The 22,636-nt window shown below is 41.3% G+C and overlaps 1 protein-coding gene across 2 annotated transcripts in view; it reads right to left on the bottom strand.

Moving 5' to 3' along the window:
• Nucleotides 1–22,636, bottom strand: part of LOC117473425 (glutamate receptor ionotropic, NMDA 2C-like) — a 50,997-nt gene that overhangs the window by 22,106 nt on the left and 6,255 nt on the right. Inside the window, exons 2-7 of one of the 2 annotated variants that reach the window (XM_034119002.1) lie at nt 20,403–20,775; nt 18,662–18,760; nt 5,425–5,490; nt 4,812–5,000; nt 3,603–3,943; nt 2,462–2,576 (exon numbers count right to left, since the gene is read on the bottom strand). In XM_034119002.1, coding sequence (XP_033974893.1) covers nt 2,462–2,576; nt 3,603–3,943; nt 4,812–5,000; nt 5,425–5,490; nt 18,662–18,760; nt 20,403–20,759 — 1,167 coding nt within the window. In that variant the 5' untranslated portion in view covers nt 20,760–20,775. Of the gene's footprint in view, nt 1–2,461; nt 2,577–3,602; nt 3,944–4,811; nt 5,001–5,424; nt 5,491–12,618; nt 12,780–18,661; nt 18,761–20,402; nt 20,776–22,636 lie in introns of those variants that run through there. The other variant, XM_034119003.1, reaches the window with a different exon arrangement.

Here is a 22,636-nt window from a genome sequence, read left to right as displayed (position 1 = left end):
ATAATCCCATCGATGTTGACACTAAACTCAGTGAAACCCTCTCTGTGAGAGCCAGGACTGTTTGTCATATCAACCCAACCTAATGAGCCATGGTGAGCTCAGCCAGCGCTGACTTACTGCATGTGAAACTTGCTCTCTTACAGCTTTAATGAGAGCTCTTATTCATACCCACTCTTGATTTGTTCTTCTGCTCGCTCATGCTAACGCTCTTCCTTCGTCATGCATGGATGATTTACAAATCTGCATGAAGGTACAGTATATTGTGCGAGACAGTGATTTGTTTCTCCACACCATCTGTGAATGAGGGTATCGCAGAGATGCCAGTTGTGAAGATCGCTCATTTCAATCTGTCTTGTTATGGGATGTCGCTTCCTCTCATAGAGGATCTTAAGTTGAAGCTCTGTCATTTGTTGCCACAACTGGTATTGATTCTTGGATACTGGGTTAAAAATCTAAGAAATGTCCCCAATACTGCATGTTAAAAATCAAAGTTAATGCATGATTACATTTGTTCTTTCTTAGATGTTAAGATTCATCCTAGGGCATCCATATTGGACGTCATAGATTTCAAATGCATGTTTTGTAGGTAAGCATTTCTCAGTCATGGTCTCATCAGACCTCTGCAGAGAATCCCGCTTCTCCATTCACTGCGCTGGCCCCCTGTTTGATGCAGTTCAAAACTCCAGTGTTGGTCTACAGGGCAGTGAAGGGAACCATTAATCAGAAAACCTATGGTCGCTTATCTCGGTCCTGGCTCTTCTCACTGGTGGAATGAGCTCCTTGCTGGAGTCAGGACTGTAGAGTCACTGCCCATCGTCCACCGCAGGTTAAAAATCCGCCTTATCAGACTTCATCCCAGCAACCTTTGATAGCATACAAAAAAACAATCTCTAAGGACTTGTACTGTTGCACTGAATTTAAGTTATCCGTTTGAAAGGGATATACCCCTGAGTTTATGTAATGTTACGTAAAATGTTAATGTTTCATGAGATTGATATTGAGTCATGATATTTATTGTACCGCTGTTGGTAGTACTAACGTGAACAAAATGAATTTCCCCTTTGAGGACAATAAAGATCACACCTATTATATCTGTTGACTTAGCAGTACAATCACCTTGTGCAACAATTCAACTGTGCAAAACTCTGTGTGTGTGTGTGTGTGTGTGTGTGTGTGTGTGTGTGTGTGTGTGTGTGTGTGTGTGTGTGTGTGTGTGTGTGTGTGTGTGCGTGCGTGCGTGCGTGCGTGCGTGCGTGCGTGTGTGTGTGTGTCCACAACAGCAGTATATCTACACTTCAACATGAGGACATAAGGAATAGATGAAGTGCTGGCTGCTACCTTCAAATCTACACACACACCAAAACAAAACCCCACTTCAACACAATTACATGTCCATGTTCATACACACACGCCGACTTACACACCAGCCAGGAGGTGACATTGATGAAGTAGGTTGGTCTTTCCAGGCCAGAAATAAATGAGTTCAACTGTAGCTGTGAGATTACGTTCAGGTCTCTCTATTTAGTCTAACTTTTTCAATACACCCTCGGCTTTGAAAAATTGGTGTGTGTTTGTGTGTGTGTAAAAGGGAGTGAAAAGTCTTAAGAAAATTGCAAAGCATGGCGACAATAAAACCAGAGTAAGAGGGTGGCTTCAAGAGGAAACACACAGACACAAAACATTATTGATTACAATCTACACTTGTACCTTTCAAATACCATCTATTTGTGAGGTTCAGAGTGATTGGGGAGTTATCTTTTGATCAATTGTTCAAGTCAAGGATGCTGACATCTCCACTGTGACAGCAAGAAAAGGGGTGGAGGGGTTAGAGGGACAGATGTGAGGAAAAGATACTGTGTGTGGTTAAAATACAGGTTCACGCTGGGGTTCTAAAAACAACGGGAAGATATTGTTTTCTAGTTTGTCCTGCTGTTTATGCCGGTTCACCACTGCGGTCAGCACAGTTGGAGCTGCAGCAGTGGATGTGACACACAGCATAAAGAAGCAATCAAGACACTTAAAAGAAACCTTAGTGCCCCGTTGATGTAATTTGGGTAAACAATTGTATAACTCAGTCAAATCTGAACACAGACATGATACACATATTCTCCTAAATATTCAATGTGAATTACACTTTCCGAGAATATCATTATTTTTGATGTCGAACACAACTTCACATTTAGAGATCATAAAAAAGATACTCCTACGAACGATTCTATCAGTATCAACGCACTCCAATGGCAGTTATTTGATCATCCCTGGGTGCATTGCTAGCAGCAAATGTTAACTGTCTTTGCAAATGTCACTCTCAGCGTAATTAATCTGTGAATCCGTTATATATCTTGTTATATAAGTCCTCTGTATATGAACTTTATACGGGCACATAACGGGACAAACATCTTATTGTTCGTGTGCCGTCATGCCAGCTTGTTAGTGTGATTCAGTATCTGGTGCCCAGTACCTTGTCCCAAAGTCTGTCACGGTCCAAAGCGACGAGGACCATGGAAGGATTGGTGAGGAAGCCTTGGCTGTTGAATGACAGATCTTTCCTTTCCCACGTCACATTCAGCATGTGCCTGTTGATGTTGAACGCAATCAAGGACTTTGATATATCATTTGAGAATTTGCATTTTCGTTTACACATATAAACACACACAATGATCACCTCCTAATTAAACCTAAAGCTCCACTGGAGGGCTTAATCTAACGTGGGAGGCTGGAAGTAGCTCATTAGTGGAAGAGGGAGGCGGCTGATTGGCGGAGAGTGTTCCTACTGACTGATTTCACTCTGTTAAGATACACATCCTTGACAGACAGGGTCTGTGAATAATGAGTCTAGGTCAATTTGCATTTCAGAACATGTGAAAAAGAGTCGCAACATACTTTCACTTCATGCTGTTCAGCTGAAGTTTAAGTGTTGCTCTTCCGTACGTGCCACAGTAATGATCACTCTTATAAGAATACAGTGCTGCAGGAATGAGTCCCAAAACCCCAAAATGAGTCAACACTTTTGCACTTCCAGTTACCTTGTTTGGAGGTCAATTTTAATTTCTGTATGGTCTGTGGTTAACATAGGCTTATAAGTTCATGTTTTGTTCTATGATGTCGAAAATGTCAATAAAAACCAAAATTAGGAATTTGGAAGCTTTTACATGTCCTAGAAGTTGCGTTCGCTGACTACATGACACAACAGAGGTTTTGGGGGACACTGAACTTCATCATGTAGCACAGCCCCCCTGTGCTACATGATGAAGAGTCCCCCCGACTCATGTACTTCATGATGTCGACATTGAAGACATGCCACCGTGGTGTACAGTAGTTAGTTAATAGCATTACATCAGCTTTGAGGCAATCGTATTTGAACTTCAACAATTATAACAATTGTGGTAATTATCTTGTTGAGCAAAACATGTAAGTAACATAAACATTTGTTTGCTTCAAAGCTTTTCTCTCTGCACTAGGCCAAAATCCAATGAAAAAATCCTGTTGACTTTTTGTCGGGGAAACCATTGTGCTGCAAACTTCCATTTTGTCCTACAGAAATATCTCATCCCTGGCACAATTCATTCAAGTTGTGTTCACTGAAAGAAAGTGTTACTCACCTGAACAGAGTATTGTTGTCTGAGTGTTTAGCCAGTTTGGTGCAGTCACCTTGTCCCTCAGGAATAAACCCGTACAGCTTCTTGAAGCTCTCAGCCCCTTGAGCTACAATGGCGACACCCTCCCTCACCCTCTGCCGCAGGCTCTTCCTCCACTGGTCCGTAATCACACCGATAACACCAATAGGGAAGCTGGCAGGTGGAGGGCTATCAGGGTTGCCCACGGCCTGACTGGGGATGATCCAGATGTATCCTGGCCCCAGCAGACCCACCTCAGCAGCCTGTTGAAACAAGTACTGTGCCTCCTCATAGGAGCAATACGCCATCAGGACCTGAGAATCCACCTGCGGAGGGAGAAAACAAGTCCGTCAGAGAGAAAACAGCCTGAACATGCTGCAGGTCATCAAGAGCCTGCAGCACCAGCTGTTCCCCAAACTTTAGCCTGCTTCTAAACTTTTTGCTGTTTCAGATTTAAGTTTCACGAAACTAATGCCAACCAATTAAACAATAAATACAAAGATTGCCTCACACAGACTAGTTCTTTCATAGACAAATGTAGTGAACCCAATGTAGAAGTGACCTAAACCTGCATTCTCTCTGATATCAAGCCGACTTTACTGACTGCAAAAATGAATCTGATGGTTAAGACATCTATGAGAAAATTACAGTACTATCCTTATTGCCCCAGTAAACATGTTCCTAATAATAATGATAATAATACATGTTATTTATATAACGCATGGTGTTCAAAATGAGTCTACTGAATTTTTTTTTCTTTTAAAGTAAATGTGTTTTACTGTATAGTTTGTACATTGTTAACAATTGTCATGTTATGGGAACTCAGGCAACCAACCTGCGGCTCTGCTTCAACTGTGCAAGAGCCTGACGTATACGACATGTATAAAATGTCCACCTGTACAATCATTGTCAAGCTTTAGGGTGGAAAAAATTACATATTTATCATTTGAATTGGAAGATAGTCATTCGTAAAGGTAATACATTCCCATCAAAGCTCCAACCCACACTCAACCTGAGTAGAGGTCGAATCATCCAGAGTAACTGAAAACACCATGTAGGTGTTCAGAGACAGGTTTTGATGCAGTAACCCCATTTAGTACAGCACTTATTTGTAAGAATTGAGCCCCTCACACAAACTAAGTGATAGATTAAAGCTGGTGCCACCCAATATGGGATTTCTATAGCTCATTGTACCTGCTGCAACATGCGCTTCGTCCTCGCATCATTTGACCCAACGGACATTTCCAGAGACAAAACATCCTGCAGGTTCCACAGGAAATAGGAGGTATCTGTGTAGGACTGAACTATATCCACAAAGGTGTCGTAGCCCGGCAGCAAACTGGTGATCACCGCAAACTCGCCCCAGTCATACTCCTCCATGAGCTGAAACAGGGACATATAGAAATAAAGTAGCAAAATGATAATATCCATGGTAATGAGGTTATCAGATGAAGGACTTAGTGCAAAATTGTGATGGACTGATGATGAGAAAATCAGACCATGTTTTGGTTTCACAGACTGAACTGAGATCATCCCTTTGATTGGCAAAACATCAGTGACATTAAACCCTATGATCTCATGAGAATTGTTTGTACAATCATAAACACAGATTGTATCAACTTGTAGAAATTGGGGCCATGACTTCAGATCAGGGATTCCCTTGCTGGTTGTTGTCCTTACATGGACTTTATCAGCCTGGGTCGTCCCAGTTGTCTGGATTGACCCAACAACCAGATTTTAATCCCAAAATTGGGTTCAAATGAGGTTGGATTGTCAGTTATTGTAACTCTGAAATGTTTTACTATACCTTGAACATGCAGACGATCTGCTGCTCAAGAGACGCTCCCATCTGCAGGAATGAGGATCCCTCCGCCTGTAAAGAGTAAGAGTCATATTTAAGGATTCAGGTGGGGGAGGTTATTCTCCTGAGCTGGTCTTTAACACAGACATCAGCAGTTTGGGTTTTTACTTTCAGGTTGATGAGCTTTTTTTAGGCTAAAGTTCATTTTTTCCACTTTTGAAAATGCTTCATGAGTCGGAAATCAGTTTCAGGAACTTATATATTTAACAATCAAGAAACGAGCATCTGAGTAGAGTGCTGAACTTTCTGCCGCAACAGAAGCAAACGGATGAAAGCTTTTTCAAATTAACTCGGCTGCTGCTGCTCATTTAAGCATCACCTTTAACATTTTTACTGCTGCGGAACAATCACATTTGTATACAACTTTTCCACTACTAGGACACTGCATTTTAATAATCTGTCCACTTGTTTAATAAGCATTTCAATTGTTAAAACATCACTTTAAAAGTCATGAGAAAGAGGAGCGGCACTAAATCCAATTAATTTAATGAGAAATTATCAATAAAGAAAAACTACATTTTAGGTGAGGTGCTTGGACAATGGCACCTAACTTGGCTTTTTAAAATGTACATTTTCATCCATATCCATGATTTCCTAAAAAGTGTCTCTGAAAAGAGAATGTAAAAAATAATTGATTGATAGAAACCACTGTCACCTCCACCCTAGAGTACTATGATGCCGATTCAGAGTGATGTGTCGTATATAGAACAGTTATGAATATTTATACTACAGTTTCCACCTTTATTGAGCTTTGCTTGTCCATATTCTGCCTAGATCTGGTAAGAGTGTTTCCAATGTGCAGAAATAAGTCCTGCTGCTCTCTTTCTGTCAAGAAGGGGTGGTCCACTCTTACATTTGTCTTTTCCTTTTAGCATACATTTGCATACCGACTCATTGTGCGTTGACGGATGGACATAACGCTGAACCCATGTCCTTCAAATATCATTTAAATAAAGTAGGCCATCACGAGGAGAGGAGGATGTCTATTGAAAAGTGTAAAGTAGATCAAATATAGACACAAAGAGCAGAAATCATCAACCAATAAGGAAACAATATTCTTTGTATGTTAACCTTGAACCTTTAACCTTAACTGTGAATTCAACTAGCATTTAATGTGTGATAAAACATTTGTGTCAAGACTGACGGATACATTCTGAGCAATGATTTGGTGATTTGGAGGTCAAAATGTTTTAGCAGTCTTATTACTGAATTCAGTCATTAAAAGAACTATTAGTAGGATGTATCTATCTGCAAAGACCCTGGCCCCTGCCTGCATTTGATCTTTTCTTTTAATTTAGAAAAATATAAATCCATTCAAGCCACTGTCACAGTTTGTACGCACTGTCCCTGGCCTTTTTTTAGATGTAACTGCGCAACAGAGCTTGGAATAAAGATCTGAGGGGCCGTAAAGTGCTGCAGGGCACAAGTGGACCTGTGATGTAAGCAGGTGCAAGACTCTGCAGGGCTTTCATATGAAGGAGTAATATTCTGAATTTAACTGGGGAGCAAAAAGGTGAAGATCAGGGTAATATTGAGTTTTTTTTAACATGGGAATACAATGCAGCAGCATCCAACACAAGTGGAGACAGCTAATCTAAAATACATTGACATACATGCGTGAAGAGAGTGAAGCAGGAGTATAGAGAGAGAGAGAGTAGATAGTGTTAAGCTGTCAAAAGCCATTTGGGAGCAGGTCTCAGATCTCCTCAGTCTGTTCCCGTCTCTGAGGTGACTAACTGTCATATCTCCTTCCTGTTGCTCTTCCCTCTCCCACAGCTCACACGCTGCGAAAAGCCCCAGAGAGCCGTGCAGCCTGAGGAATACCACAGGAATATCACAACTAGACTCTCCCTCACTCAATTTTACCAGTTTTATCTGTCTGAGCTTGTTTGAAGCTCACCTCTGGAGGCTCAAACTCCAACAGACCACTGACAGGGCTGACTACCAGAATAACATTTTAAAATAGTAGTACACAACCATGTCAAGCTGTCACTAAATTAAAAAAAGAAATACTCTGAAATGGCATCCCCGGTCAGCTATAGTGTCCCACTTCGTCTTATGTAGAAGTGATGAGGTGCATTATTTGAAGAAGTATAATTAAAATCCAATTAATTTTGTCTGAGCTATTAAACCAGCAAATAATGTAGTGACCTCCCTCGAGCCAATAAGTGTTTCATCATCCAATTAGCAGCATCTTATATTGTGAAATATTTTACAAACTCGGAAGCAAATGTGATGAAAGACGTCAACCTTCCACATCACAGTGAAATCAAGCAAGAATTACAACAAAATTACGTTCTTTTCCCATGTCTAACTCCCGCGCTCATGAGAAGAGAGTCACCCTCCCCCCTGCGTCCGCCGCTTTCAAGCCGTCTTGTTCTCACCACCTTGGCGGTGTGGCTGTCACACACAGACGTAATTAGCAGTCCTACTGCAGGAGGGTATGGTAATGTGACAGGAAGACAGTTGACATGGTGGTTGCTCACACACTCCTCCTCTCTGCGCCGAGCTCCCTGTCTGTGGAGAGGCTGGTGGGTCAAAAACGAAGCAGGTCGAACACACAGTAGCTCACTCACATTATATGGACTCAGATACATTCACACATGTACAGTAAAATGCATTCTTCCAACGTAAAGGTTGTACATTTGCAAGCTTCCATCTGCAGAGGTGGAAAGTATAATTACTCAAGCTTATGTTGTTGTTAGTTTTATACAATTGTCTGCCAATCATTTCTTATACTGTACCTCATATCAGTTGTAATTAGTGTACTTTGTACTCCACTGCATTTATATACTGGCCACAATTACTTTGCAACTGGAGGTGATGCTGATGATTAGCAGGTACAAGCAGTGAACACCAGAATTAAAGCTGATGGTTGATGGGAATTTATTGTAATATTGGATCTGTAATGGATGCATCGCCTGATTTAAATATAGGTTATTCACAGCTTAAGCTTTGTATAATGCACTTAATAGCTCTTAAGGGTTAATTATTTCCTCATTGAGTTTGACCGTATGCACATTTCAGAAACATCAGAACGCCTAGTACAGGGGTGTCAAACTCAAGGCCCGGGGGCCAAATCCGGCCCGCGACTTCATTTTATGTGGCCCCACAAGAGCTTGCAAAGAATATAATATGTTTATTATACGGTTACATGCTACTTTACAGAAGCACGTTGCCCATAAACGACATGTCCCACAATGCATCTCAAATTTGACTTTTTCTCAGAATTTGACTTTTTTTGTCCAAATATGCCTTTTTTCATAGAATTAGCCTTTTTCTCATAAATAGATTTTTTTTTCAAAATGTCACTTCTCTTTTTCAAAATGTCACAATCAATGTTTTTCCAGAATGTGGCTTTTCTTTTCAAATCATATTGTGACATTCTTACTGAAGAGACTTGCAATTATTTGCTCTAGACTTCTGCTTTCAGACGTAGTTAATTATGAAGTTATATGAATTAATGATATAGTCTTAAAGTTACAACCGGCCCTTTGAGTGCAACCATAATGCTGATGTGGCCCGTGATGAAATTGAGTTTGACACCCCTGGCCTAGTACATACAAAGCTTTTGTTTCATACAACATACACACAGTTCATCTACTATTGTTGGCATTACATTAGTTATTATAGTTTGCCCATTTAGTCCGCACATTATCCTCTTGCTTCAAGTTTATATAATATGTATTACTTCGAGTTACCAGTTCCACACCTAGAGAGTAATCTTGTCAGGCTGGAGCAAAAGATGCACCACCTAGCTGAGCTCTTAAATACAGAAAGTGACCACACAACATGAGGGGGACTTGGATTTGGAAATTTGTGAAAAACACATAAATAACTGTCTTGCAAAAACACAAATGACGGTGTATATCAGTGTATACAATGTTATTATTTAGCTACAAACAGTGGATGAGAACGGATGGGTTATGGTGAACTGACTATTTCAATCAAAACAATCCCATTTTTAGTTGGTAAATGAATGTGGTTTTCTGTCAACATAGTTTTAACAGTTAATGTTGCTGTATTGTTGGCAAAGGAACATTTTGTGCCCTTTATACGTTGGCCAAAAACTGTAAAAGGATGAATTTCCAACAGCGAAGGAAAACGTACTCCCTAGAAGTTTATAAAAAACAATGTACTTCTGTTTGGCCATGTTGGGAAGCTTTGAGGGAGCCAGGCTATTAACGTTTCATCATTCCCGGCGATAAAAAACAGTTTCCAGTGGGAATACTGGGCAGCAAATCTGGGCTTCTAATGACCTGTTTATGGAGAGTCTGGTTTGTGGACCATGAGGCCTAGAGAGACAGAAGTGAGGAGGCGAAGAGAAGAGACAAAAGCACAAATAGAGAAAACGGGTCAGTCTGGCCACAGAAACAAATCCCCAAAAAAGAAACCGTGATCCAATGAGACACGTCTGGCTCATTGCATCACTTTGGTCGAGTATCACAAACACAGTGTGACCTTAGAGTGCAGCCAGGACTGAGACTGTAACTCCAGAAATATAATCTTCTACTGACAGCTTCAAATTGTAATAAATGATGTTATACGCTCGAATACTCAACGTCAACAGTTTCTTTGCTTCTAAAATCCATCATGTGCATACAATACTTAAAAGGGTATTTTGTTCCTGTTTACTGGCAAACACATAAAGCTGTCAGCTTTGTTTATTCTAGGCTTTATCAGCATCTAAAACCATGATCACTCATTTTTTTATGTTTGTAACTGTGATGAACAAAAGACTGGTTTGTGAATGATCAAACATGCAGTATGTATTTCCTCAGAAACAGAGATTTACTGTAATAGTGCCTTGTCATAGTAAATGATGCTCTCTCCAAAACTGATTCAGAGCAGCCCGAGGTAAATGTTTTACATCGCTCTCATCATTTAACAAAAGAATCAATTCTACTGGTTTTACAAAAGCAATTATTTTCTTTTATATGTGCTCCGAAAAGAAATTATCTACAAAATGTCACCTCAACTGTATTTAAAGCGTGGTTATAATGCTTATTTTTGATAGTCCACCATTTTTTATTTAGGGTTTTATAGTGCGTCTGAATCATGTTCGCCACCCCTATCAAGTCAGAGGTACACAGAACATTTATTTATCAGACTCTTAGCAGCATTTACTCAGTTGAGTGCAGGTTTTACCTCCTTACTTAGGGCACTAACAGATGTGAGAGGTCTTTTATTCAGGTACAATTTTGGAGCTATGGTTAGGCTCCCTTTTATCCTTTTGATACCAACCTTTGATTTATTCTATGTGCATATCATTTGTATTTCTTTCTTGGTTTTCTATAGATGTCAGTGGCGGCTGGTGCATCACTTAGGGTAGAGTAGACCGACCCTCACACACACATATAACAACAAAGACTAAAACACTCCTGTTGTGCAACGCTACTTATGTGCAATATACTGTACTGTATATATATATATATATATATATATATATATATATATATATATATATATATATGCCGTAAATGGCTGTGCAATTTATTCTTCCACTTCTTGTACTTTCACCAGGCTGCTATATCGCTAAATTGGTATTGGATGTGCGTTTTGTATATTGTGTAATTTCTAGTTTTTTATCTTAAATATTAATATGTTTTTCTTATGCATGCTTCTTGAGAGACATTAAGCTATCTTTGGCTCTTTGCTTTAACTATTGTAAATGTCCCCTCTGTGGGACGAATAAAGGTATTCTGATTCTGATTCACTTTAGTCCAGCCCGAAATCCCCCTGCATTCAAACGCGCTGAAATGTTCAAATTGGGTCACAGAGGTTTACTTTAGTTTTTTCTCCTTTATGTAATACTATTTTCTAAAACAGCTGGGTTCTGTTGTTTTTAGAAATTGTTAGCCAAACTGGACTAAGTAGTGGATTTGTTGGTGACTATTTTTGGCGAGGATTAGGTGAGTATTGACGGCATCAGGTCGGTTTGTACTCGAAAAAAATCCACGGTGCTGAGGTTGCATTGTAATGACGAAACATGTCATCCTGTGCAACAGTGTGCCTCATTATTGGGTTTTTAACCGTTTTTGGAAAACGTTAGAGCTCTATAGCACAGGGGAAGTCGATATATCAGGCTACATAGACAATACATGTAAATAGGATCAGATCACTGTTGAATATGTGTTCATTTTAAAGGTCCCGTATTATACTCTTTTTCAACAATATATTATAGGTCTCAGATATATAGAAAACATGTCTCTTAAGTATTTGGCTCGAAATACCAAACAGATCATTGTAGCATCCCATAATCCCCTCTGTTTCAGCCCTGTTCCAAAAGTGCTGATTCTGTAGCTTTAAATGCTAATGAGCTGCTGCTGGCCACGCCCCTCTGCCAAGTGTTTGGTTACAAAAAACAGCGATGCTCTAGGACAGGGGTATTCAACTAAAATTCAACGAGGTCCAGTTAGAGAAAATCTCCCCATGCAAAGGTCCGGAACTTCAAAATGTCTAACTTGCTTTATGAATTAGTGTGATATATATTGAAGTAGCCTGTAGCTTTATCAACGTCTGCATGTAATCAACAACTGACTGCCAATCAAATAAAGAAAGTAGAATTCATAAACAACAATATTTATTATTTATCAATTAACATTGGTTATCTTGGTTGGTTATTTGCTAATGCGTGATCAACCCCAAAAACTGTTGTGACATCACAAAGTGGCCATCAGCTCATTTTCAGACATGTTTTTATATAAATAGATCAGGACAAAGAGAGAGAGAATCTTTTTTCTTGAAACTTTCCGAATCTCTTTACACAGAGGGGACACATGTTGATGTATAAAAGACAGGGACAAGTGGATTTTGCAAATAGGTCACCTTTAAGTAAAATATGTACACATAGCCTGTAGCATGAAAAGACCTCCATCCACATACTTTAAAAAACCTTAATGGCGCCTTAGATTCCTATCGGGAAGTCTTAATGATGAACACAGTATTTCAGCGTGCCACCAACTTTGTAGTAAAGGTTTGGGTAATGGGTGTAATGTTTGGGTGTCCACATTCATTTTACCAGCCAGTCAACCAAAAACACTTACACGCACACACACAAATGCACACACAAAGACAAAACACTCTCAACATCTGATTTCCAGCTCCTCAGAGACACGTCGCAGTATTTTTTCTCTTTACCTCGCAGGCCCGATTGAGCAGTCTTTATGCTTTTTCTCAGCCGCTGCTCGCACTTTCTCATTTCCGCCTCTTTGCCTTCGCTTGATGTGTGTGTGTGCCATCCGACAAAAGACACACTTCCTCTCCTCACTTCAATCTTTTCATCATTGTCTCATTCCCCCTCTTCCTTGTTGTTTGCCATAGAGAGATCACTGAGACAGGAACCATAAATAGGCGGCTCGGGCGGGTGCTGCTTCTTTTAAACCCGTCATCAAAGATATTCATCGTCATCAGGCTATTGATAATCAAGCACTATTGAGCTCTTTTATCCCTTAAGAGAATCATGCACTCGCACATATGTCTTTCTCTGTCCAATCCACCTGTCCCATTGTGCCAGACGTCTCTGACAAGCTTTTTTCCTCCTTGCTGACAACAAAGGAGTGTACAAGAGTGAGAAAGAGCGTGAGGAGGGCTGAGAGAGGCCTCGACAGGCAGGCCTCAGAGGAGAGTGCTTTACTCTTTGTGCTATATAGAGAACTGTCACTCACCACTTTGGGCTCGTCAGACAAATGGTCGCTCAGTATGAGAGATAACGTCCCATCTGTGCGTTTGTCTTTTGCCGCTGTCAAGCAAAGAGGTTAAGTAACCCAGACAAAACCCGACGCGATCAACAGTGAGAATCCCAAAACAGGGATAGTTGATAACTGACCCAGTTTGCCCCAAATATTTTCGAGGCCCAGATACTTTACAAAGTTAAAGAACTGCCAAAAGCACATCCAGGGTAAATACGAACACCTTCTCTCCAATTTAAGGTGAAGAAGCAACGAATAGTGCGAGAGGGAAGTTATGAAGGCAGCAAAACAGAAAAATAGAAGGAAAAGAAGAGTGAAAGGATTTGTATTTGTGGGTGAATGATGAGAGCTGTGGGTGGCTTCTACCTCCTGAAGGGTCTAATTAACAGTTTAATGGGGTCCTGGAGCTCAGAGAAAGCAGAAAGGAGAACAGGCCACTCGCTTCAAGCCACAGCCCTAATGGATTCAGCCAGCGCACAACAGAGCCTGGATGGATATGCTTTACTAAAGGTGATGGAGGGAACCAAACCAGAAATATGGAAAGGAGGGTGAACAAATACATGGTGAGAAGTGGACAGAGAGAAGGAATTGAAACAAGAATGAGTATTTAACTATTGAAAGACTGTGAAACAGAGCCTCCAGGCGTTTGTCAGCCGTGCTTCATCGAAACATTTTTCACCCGCTCTGTCTCTTGCTAACTCACTCAAATCAATCACACTCCTGCAGCTACCCCTCCTCCTGTTTAATACCCATCTATGACGTGACGTCTGCAGATACCATTTGATTAACAGGAAGATGATAACATTGCTATATGGTTTACAAAATGTGGCCTGGGGGTGAAATCCAACACTTGCAGCCCCATAGCTACAATCTTGCATTCATTTTGGATGCTTCCTGTGGTGGATAGGTGTAGGAATGCATCCATTTGGCTCTGTGCGTGCTCTAATGTGTGAGGGTTTTCATTTGCATGTGTGTTTCTTCGTGTGAGAGTTGGCTCTATAAATACAAGGTGTTGATGATGGCAGTTAAGCAAGTAAATGAAGGAAGGGAAGACAGGCGGAAGGCGTGGAGCGTGAGCGGAAGGAGGGATGAAGCCATTTTTGAAACTCAAAAGAAGAGAGAAAGTAAAGATTAAGAATCCGGCTGGTTTCATCAATCTCCTCTTTACGATCTTTCCACACAGCTCACTGCTCTCCATCTCTATTCATCAATGAGATACATGTTAAACTATAGCGCGAAAAACCTGCCGCTCATCAAGTGTGCGGGGATGATTGATCGAGGCATAGATAGCCCGTAGCACTCGTCTCCCATCGCAGAGTTTCCCTTCCCACAACTCAGACTTTTTCCACCCAGGGATTAGATGAGCTGACGAGGGTCGATGCCGCAGTCATCGCTGTCAGGGAATAACTCTGTATACATGTTTACCTTTTGCCCTCTGATGCAGATGCTCCAACCTTGAGCAGCCGCTATCTCCCTTAAGGAGGGGCTGCCCTAGCATTTTGTTGTTGTTACCAGTTTATGACCGGGCAACCTTCGGTCAGAGATAGTTATTGTTGTGGGACACCTGGAACCAGACCCGGCGGCAGACATACATCTGTGGGCGGGCATTTGATTTACCAGGGCAGGCCCACCCCCCGACCCCCAGGCCCCACCCCATCTTAAGGTAACATATGTGCATATAAAGTTGCCGACAGATTTAGGTGTTTAAAAATAACGTCACTTCAACACCATGGAATGGACATCAACGCTAAACATCAAACAAGCAGAACCAGCATGCAGCTGACTCATATTCATATATACACCTGAGTCATTTAAAACCTTTAATTACATTACAGAAAAAAGCTGTGAGAATGTTGCATAATGTACTACCTAGAGAACAAACAAACAATTTATTGAGTCAAGGCTGTTAACATTTAAAGATTTAATAGAATATCAGACGGCTTTAGTTATGCAGCAAAAAACAGAATACTGCCAGAAAATATACAAAACAAATTTGTTTTAATTTCAGAGGATGAGCATGAGGAGGAAATGACATGTTAAAAATCAGTTTGCACGTACTACTTTAAAGCATATGTGTGTCTCTTGGCATAAAGAAGTGGAATTAAACAAATAACAAATAAACAAATAACAAATATATTGGTAAACATACAGTGAAAAAAACACACTGAAAACTACCCAATATTTTGTTCACTTTAAAGCTGGAAAACAACAGCTTAGCCTACATCGTGATATGATTGTTTGCTACTTTCATGATGTACTCAGGGTGGGCCTAATAAAGCTGTAGCCGACGTTTCCCAGATGAATGGAACCTCCTCAGCAACATGTCTTTCCACTCAATCTTGCATTTTAATGTCAGGTCCCTTCAGTGCTCACTGAAAACGTTTTTCAATGTGGAAAAAGTGTTCTCACATAAAGCTGTCGAAGCTCCAAAGGTAAGTGAAACCTTAAATGCGGAGAGAACACTTGGCATTGCCTCAAGCGTCGTGTGGAGATGACCAAGTAAAGTTTTCAATGTCCATTTCCCATCCTCTGGTGGTGTGAAGCTGTCCATGTGTTTTAGAATCAGCTTTTTGGCCACAATGAACTCAGCATCAACGAGCGTGGTTCCAGACAGTTTAAGCAACGGTTCCACTTTTTCGGGCTCCAGGAAGAAGCTGCTTTCCGGGTTGAGTGAAGCAATAGCCTCCATTAATGCGCTGTTTCGCTCTCCAAAGCGGCGCGCAATTTCTCCCGTAACTGCATCAATGCAGCTGTAAAACAGCCGCCGTTGCTCTGTCATCTGGTGGTTTTCTTGTGTTCCCACTCCCACTGTCTCTTCAACAACATAATCCTCCAAAGAGTTTGCCTTCTCTTGGTGGGACCGGGATGGATAGTATCATCCTCTCTCTCCTCTGCGCACTCACTCCACATCTCCGTGAACACCTTTTCGGTGCGCAGGGCCTCAACACACTCTTTGGCAGTGTTGACAAGCTGGACTGCCGTTTGAAGGTCCATTTCCTCTGACTGCATCATCCTGTTAGCTGGCTCAAGCAGGGACAATATCTTGCATATCATCTGGGTGTGGAATTTAAAGCTTGGCTTTAAAATTCTGCTCAGCAAGCCTGCTGCCTCCATCCTTAAGTCAGCTGGAAATGATGCAGAGTTTTCAACGTGTCGTAGTAGTTCCACTATATCCTGAAAAGATTTCAGAATAATCTGAACAGTGGCCAGGTGCCCTGTCCAGCGCTGTTCGAGTAAACGCTTCAGCGTGTTTCCCTGATAATGTGCTTTCGTGTGAACTTGTAGAGGACATTACAGATGTTGAATAAATCCTCAATGGCTCTCTCACCGGACATGGCGTGAACAACGACCAAGTGCAGCTGGTGGTTGAAGCAGTGCACATATGGGATTTCTCTGCCCAGTTCATCTTGAAGGAGTCTTTGAACCCCACCGTGTCTCCCCGACATAAGACTTGCCCCATCGTATACCTGGCTGAGAATTTTGTCTGTGCTCAGGCCAACTTTGCGTATTTCATCAATGAGTGTCTGTGTGAGGGTTTTTGCATCACCTGCAACTGCTGTGGCGATTGTCAAGAGCCTTTCTTTTATGACATAGTTCTCATCAACAAAACGCAGTACAATTGAAATGTTTTCACAGCCTGTTGGGTCTCGGGTTCCATCCATTTTGACAGTGTAAAAGGAGTCGCCTATTTCCTCAACAATATGCTCCGTTACAACTTTGCTCATCAGGTCAATTATGTCGTTTTGTATATCATGGCTTATGTAGGTAGCATTTTTGGGAATGGTGGGGGCAATTTTCGCGAGTTCTGGGTATTTTTCGATGGTATACTCAAACAATGACAAAAATAACCCACTGTCAGACTTGGACATACACTCTAAAGAGTCGTGGTCACCTCGGAAAGGAAGATTGCTGGTATAAAGTCACACTGTCAATAATGGAGCCCACGTAATATCTGTTACGAGCCAGCTGATCTTTGTTGACAAGAGTTGTGATTTCCTGACCAGTCTCGATGCGCATTTGTTTGCGCATTCTCTCCACAATTTCTCACACACTAAATGTTCCTTGGAAGACCTGTGTTTGCTAAGACCCGTGTCCTTTTGTAAGGCATGCTTCCAGTCTTTGAAGCCTTTTACGGTGAACGATGCGTCATGATGATGAGCCTTAAACGTTCTGCATGGGAAACAGTACGCAGCATCGCCTTTCACAGAGTATTCAAGCCAGGGTCGGTTTTGGTACCATGAGCTGGCAAAACTACGTTTTTTCCCGGAGAACAGTCGAGATGGAAAACTATGGGAGCTGGGCCTGGGCTGCTAAAGGATGAACTGCTGCTGCCCGGCTCCGAAGAGGCTGCGTCTGAATCGGGTCCTGGTGGAGGAGAAGGTAGAAGAGATGGCGGGGGACACGTCAAGTTGCCAGCATCTGGTGCTGAGTTGCCAGTGCCACAATCCTTTTGTGAGCTCTTTTTGTTCGTGAACCACTTCCTGATATCCATTGTTGCCGATACATATAAAAAAGGATAATAGCCATTGGCCAAACTAACCTAGCCAGAGTAAACTGACAGGCTGCTGTGACGCATCTCACTTAAAAAAAAACACACACACGACTCAACCCCGCGAAAAACCAGCTTCGCGCGCAGAGATTAATTCAGAATTTCATAGCAAAATAAAAAAATGATATTATTATTTTTTTAATACAAAAATATATGGTATTACAAAGCCCTACAAATAACAACAATAAACATATGGGGCCCATGACGCCGGGTCTGCCTGGAACACATCCTTCTCGGGGTGTAGATGACCCTGAGCCATAAGCGACAACAAATGTGATTCAGTGTCCTCAGCTGTTAAGTCTATCTATTGAAGAATGTTGATTATTACACTCTGAACTAGTTAAAACCTGGAACTACAGGAGGGTTCTTCAGAATTGATTGTGGCATCTCAACCGTGTGGTCAAACCGTGGCCCGTGACATGTCTTGTGAATTCTCCGGCCGAAGCTCTAAATAAACCGTCAGTGTTTGCCATCAAAGCTCCAGCTCTCCTCGTGTCTCTCTGAGTGTTGACTCCAATTGCTTCAGAAGTTTCCCCCACAATCGCTGATAATTCACCCATCTGTATTGCTCATATCCAAATATTTGCATTCAGTGAGTTGCTTGCCAAAATAGGTTTCACATCTCTGACCTACTTAAGTTGTTTTAAGCTGAATGACGCCGGTTAGAAGAGTTCTGAGTAAGACAGGAGGCTCTGCTGCTGCTGACAGGGTTTACACTGCAGGTTGTTGTTCATCATTACTACGATCTGCTTTTCTTGCTTCCTAAATTGCTAATTATGCTGTTTGTGAAAAATGTTGTATCAACACCTCTAGGACACACATTGTATTTGTTGTGTGGCATCACTGTGACATAGCAGGAAGGAAAACTACTCTAGCTCTGTTTCCAGCTCCAGGGTGGTGATGGGTCAATGCTGAAGTGATGGGCTCATTATTTTGACAGTACCTTGAATGGTATGACAACTGCAGAGCCGCCACTGATGCCAACGATTGGCAGAGCTGTCTGAGTGGAGAGGAAGTCCAGGATCTGTGCCACTTCTGCCACCTGGAGATGAAACAGACAGATTTAGTATTTGCCTAAAGAATGATGTTGTTTTTCCTGCACCAGTGACACAGCACAAATTCAATCAGTTTGAACAGTTAGATTTAATTCAGAAACTTGAATGTTTGCCAAAGTGAAACAACCAGTCAAACCAATGGTTTTTCAATGCAACCATTCATGCCAAAGGTGAGACACTGTTAAACTAATTGATTTTAACTGATAATACTTAGTAGGGGGACTGTTTAGGGTTCTAATAACTGTTACGATTTCATATCACTTTACAATCAGAAACCATGCCAGCAACATCATTTACTTTGAGCAAACACGTACATTCTTGGCATCTCAATTAGTACTTATTTTTTAACTAGATAGCATACCTTTTTCAATAAAAATGTTGCCTTGTGCAGCTTTAAGTAACTTGGCTGTGGGTGACTAAACTGTTAAGCCCTGAGCCTGTTTTTCAGGTTTCAGGCTCGAAAATGACATTCCCAGAACAAATGACCATATCTTCCCTTCTAAAAGGGTTAAATTAATAATCTTTTGTCTCAAAGTAATGATAAACCTGTGAGTTGGATGTAGAAAAGTCAAAATCAATATAGATGTTTTTTATTTTAAAGAAAATTCAGATTTTACATAGTAACAAACTGTAAATTATAGTGTCCGTCCAAAAAATCTTTTTTACTTATAGTGAAAACTACCCTTGGATGATGGGTTAGTAGACTAAAAGCTTTAGGAATCCAAAGTACAACATATAATAAGTACCCTGTATCAAGATTGATGCAAAACAAGTGACATTTGACCTTTTTAGAGAGATTTAGCAAAAATAAACCACTTCTGGGGTCATTTGGGTGGATTTTCCATATCTCTGGCCCCCCTTGGTCGATTTTGATGGTTGACACCTCTTTCTGACCGTTAGAGCCAATAGAATCGAAGGGGGAGTCCCCCACACACACACGTTGTGAAGAGAAAAGGTGGAGGCTTCGTGCATGTAATTTTGCATCAGAGTGAACCTATCTCTAGCTTTGACATCTGGAAACGGAAAAGCAGTTTTAATGCTTATGGATTATCAGATCAATTTCAAAGGGACACAGACACATTAGATTAACCTATGGATTAACTTCAGCAGCGTTTTTATCGTTTTAATGCCATTGAAGACCACTTTGGAGAGACTACAGAGCCAAGGTAAAAATGTTAGCATTTTTAGCTACCTAGCGTCACCTATTTTGATGTCCGTTTTTGCTTATAACGTCGCAAATACGCATAATTCAGTGGTAATGTCGGTGTCAATCGATTCTGTGTCACCTCACGATGTGAATCGATGTGTTGGATGTGGTGAAAAGATAAATAATAAGGTTTTGTGAGTGATTTTCGGTGCAGTAAGGTGTTAGCATTTTTCACTCGTTGCTAATTCAGAGGCTCAGTGTTAGCATTGTGGGGTTTCTTTTGAAAAAAAAAAAAAAGTTTCTTCCCGTTACATGGATATAAAACATTCATAGTTTTATTAAATGAACATGCCCTCAGACACTGTTTCCTGCAAGATGTTGCGGCAGTACCCCGGTACCGGGGTCTCTCGGGTTTAACAGGCTAAACAACGTGACACTGTATGGAATGTTTTATCAGAAAGAAAAAAACACAACATTTTTACCTGAGTGTCGTCACCAACACCCACATCATCCTCAAACACGACTCCGTGCAGCTTCTCCGTTGCCATGGTATCGCAGAGGCGAGTCAGCAGGTCACGGGGGTTGGTGTCGTTGACCAGCACGGTCACTGGGCTGACCACCACGGGCATGTCCACAAAGTTCTCCCCGCTGAGACGACCTCTGACCTCATTCTGGTAGCTGGAGCCGCTGAACACCACCGCCACGTTGATTGACTGCTGGAGGAGGAGGGGCCGGGCCTGCAGGGGGGGTGGGGAGGAGATGAGGAGAAGGTAGAGGAGGAGGAGGAGGAAGAGAGGAGGCCAAGGAGAGGGAGGAGGCTGACCCCTGGGAATGGCCATGTTGGCAGCTTACTACCTGGAAAGGAGGGGTAGAATATGGGCGAGAGAGGATGAGAGAACGGAAGGAGAGAGCAAAAGTCAGACACACAAGCTGCTTTACTTCATGATCTTTTTGACATGATTCACGATTATCCGTATGTACATATCTGTCCCTTATTTGTACCTCCTGGCCTCCTCTCTGACCCTCTTTGTATGACACTATTAGCCCTACAAACTGTGTGTGTGTATGTGTGTGTGTGTGTGTGTGTGTGCGCGTGTGTGTGTGTGTGTGTGTGTGTGTGTGTGTGTGTGTGTGTGTGTGTGTGTGTGTGTGTGTGTGTGTGTGTGTGTGTGTGTGTGTGTGTGTGTGTGTGTGTGTGTGTGTGTGTATTAGCGACAGTGTTTGCAAGTCTGCATGCATGTAATCCCCCCTAATCCAGCCCCCAGTGTCATGACTGTAATCATCTCTCCATCTCTACACATTTTGGATTCAGTGCACACACACACACACACACACACACACACACACACACACACACACACACACACACACACACACACACACACATACACACACACACACACACACACACACGCAGGATGCCAAAACTGCCTCACAGGTCCTCGACCCTCATCACTGGGATTACATTATATTACATTACTTCAGCCAGCCTCACATCAAGTGGGCTGATGTCATCGTTCTGTCTGAAAATACTTTTTTTTAAACCTTAAATTCCTCCTCCTTCTAAACAGAAACCTGTAACAGTCATTTTGGTTTCCATTATGATGTATATTGTAGTTTTGCTTTATAATTATTTATGACCTATTGTGTTCATCTCTTTATTGTTGCAGCTGTTATAGGCAGAGCTAATTTAAATGATTTTACATACTGCTCTGTAGCTGTGAATGTGTCCCAGGGATCAGTGAATCTTAATCTATAATATTACACCATATTTTATCTGTTGATTCATTTGATTTGTTAATCTGAAGCTCCAAAGTATTACAAAGGTTCTATAATGCTAATTTTTACATGCACAAAACCCTATATTACACACTACAGGTAAGGGAAAACCCAAAAAAAAGGATAATGGGGTACCTTTACTTAAGTTATCAAATAAATAGGGGAGTAGCCAACATCCGTGTAAAGTGATGATATTTTTACTGAGATTCGTGAAATCAACAACATTCATAGCTGAAGGATGTCCCAAAAATGTTTTAAATGGCTATGATGCTGTCTCCTAAATTGGGTCACTGCCATAATCAACATCTGATTTTTGGAGTGTGTTCAACACACATCTAACAGAACAAGTGTCTTCAACATCTGCATCCAGCCACTTCAATCAAATGTGAGCAGTTTGAAGATCTCTCCTTGTAATGAAATACCTTTGAAGGTGTTATAAATGCAGGTGGTCTTTCTTTATAGCAAATAAAGATCTCCACATATTTGGTGGGGGGTTTTATATTGAGGGTCGGTCTCATCTGTGGCCATCAGAGACCACCCTGATAATTAACAACACCTCCCTGCTTTGATTCAAAGCTCCTTTCAAAGCAACACAGGGTTAAACGTGTCCCACCTCTCCTCACTGTTCATGCGCCCGGCATATCAATCATTCATCTTCAATAAGGCATTCTGCTCCTGGGCTTTAGGTACCTTAAGAAATACATATCTAATTTAAACCTTTAAAGGCAATTTAATCCTTTTATTAGATGCTTCTGGAATCAAACTTTAGTCAATAAAGGGTTATACCTGCAACAATGGACATGGAGCTGCCTTTATTAAGAATTACTTCATAAATCTGTGTCGCGTGGATGGTGTTTGGTTTCATTTAAAAAATATATATATATTTGTAAAATGATGTTGCAAATGTTCCTCTAGTAAAACTGAATTATGTAATAAA

The sequence above is a fragment of the Trematomus bernacchii genome, unplaced genomic scaffold (assembly GCF_902827165.1).
Source record: "Trematomus bernacchii unplaced genomic scaffold, fTreBer1.1, whole genome shotgun sequence".
In the NCBI taxonomy this organism is placed as follows: Eukaryota; Metazoa; Chordata; class Actinopteri; order Perciformes; family Nototheniidae; genus Trematomus; species Trematomus bernacchii.
Note: the sequence above shows the minus strand (reverse complement) of the source record. Positions and strands in the feature narration are given on the sequence as shown.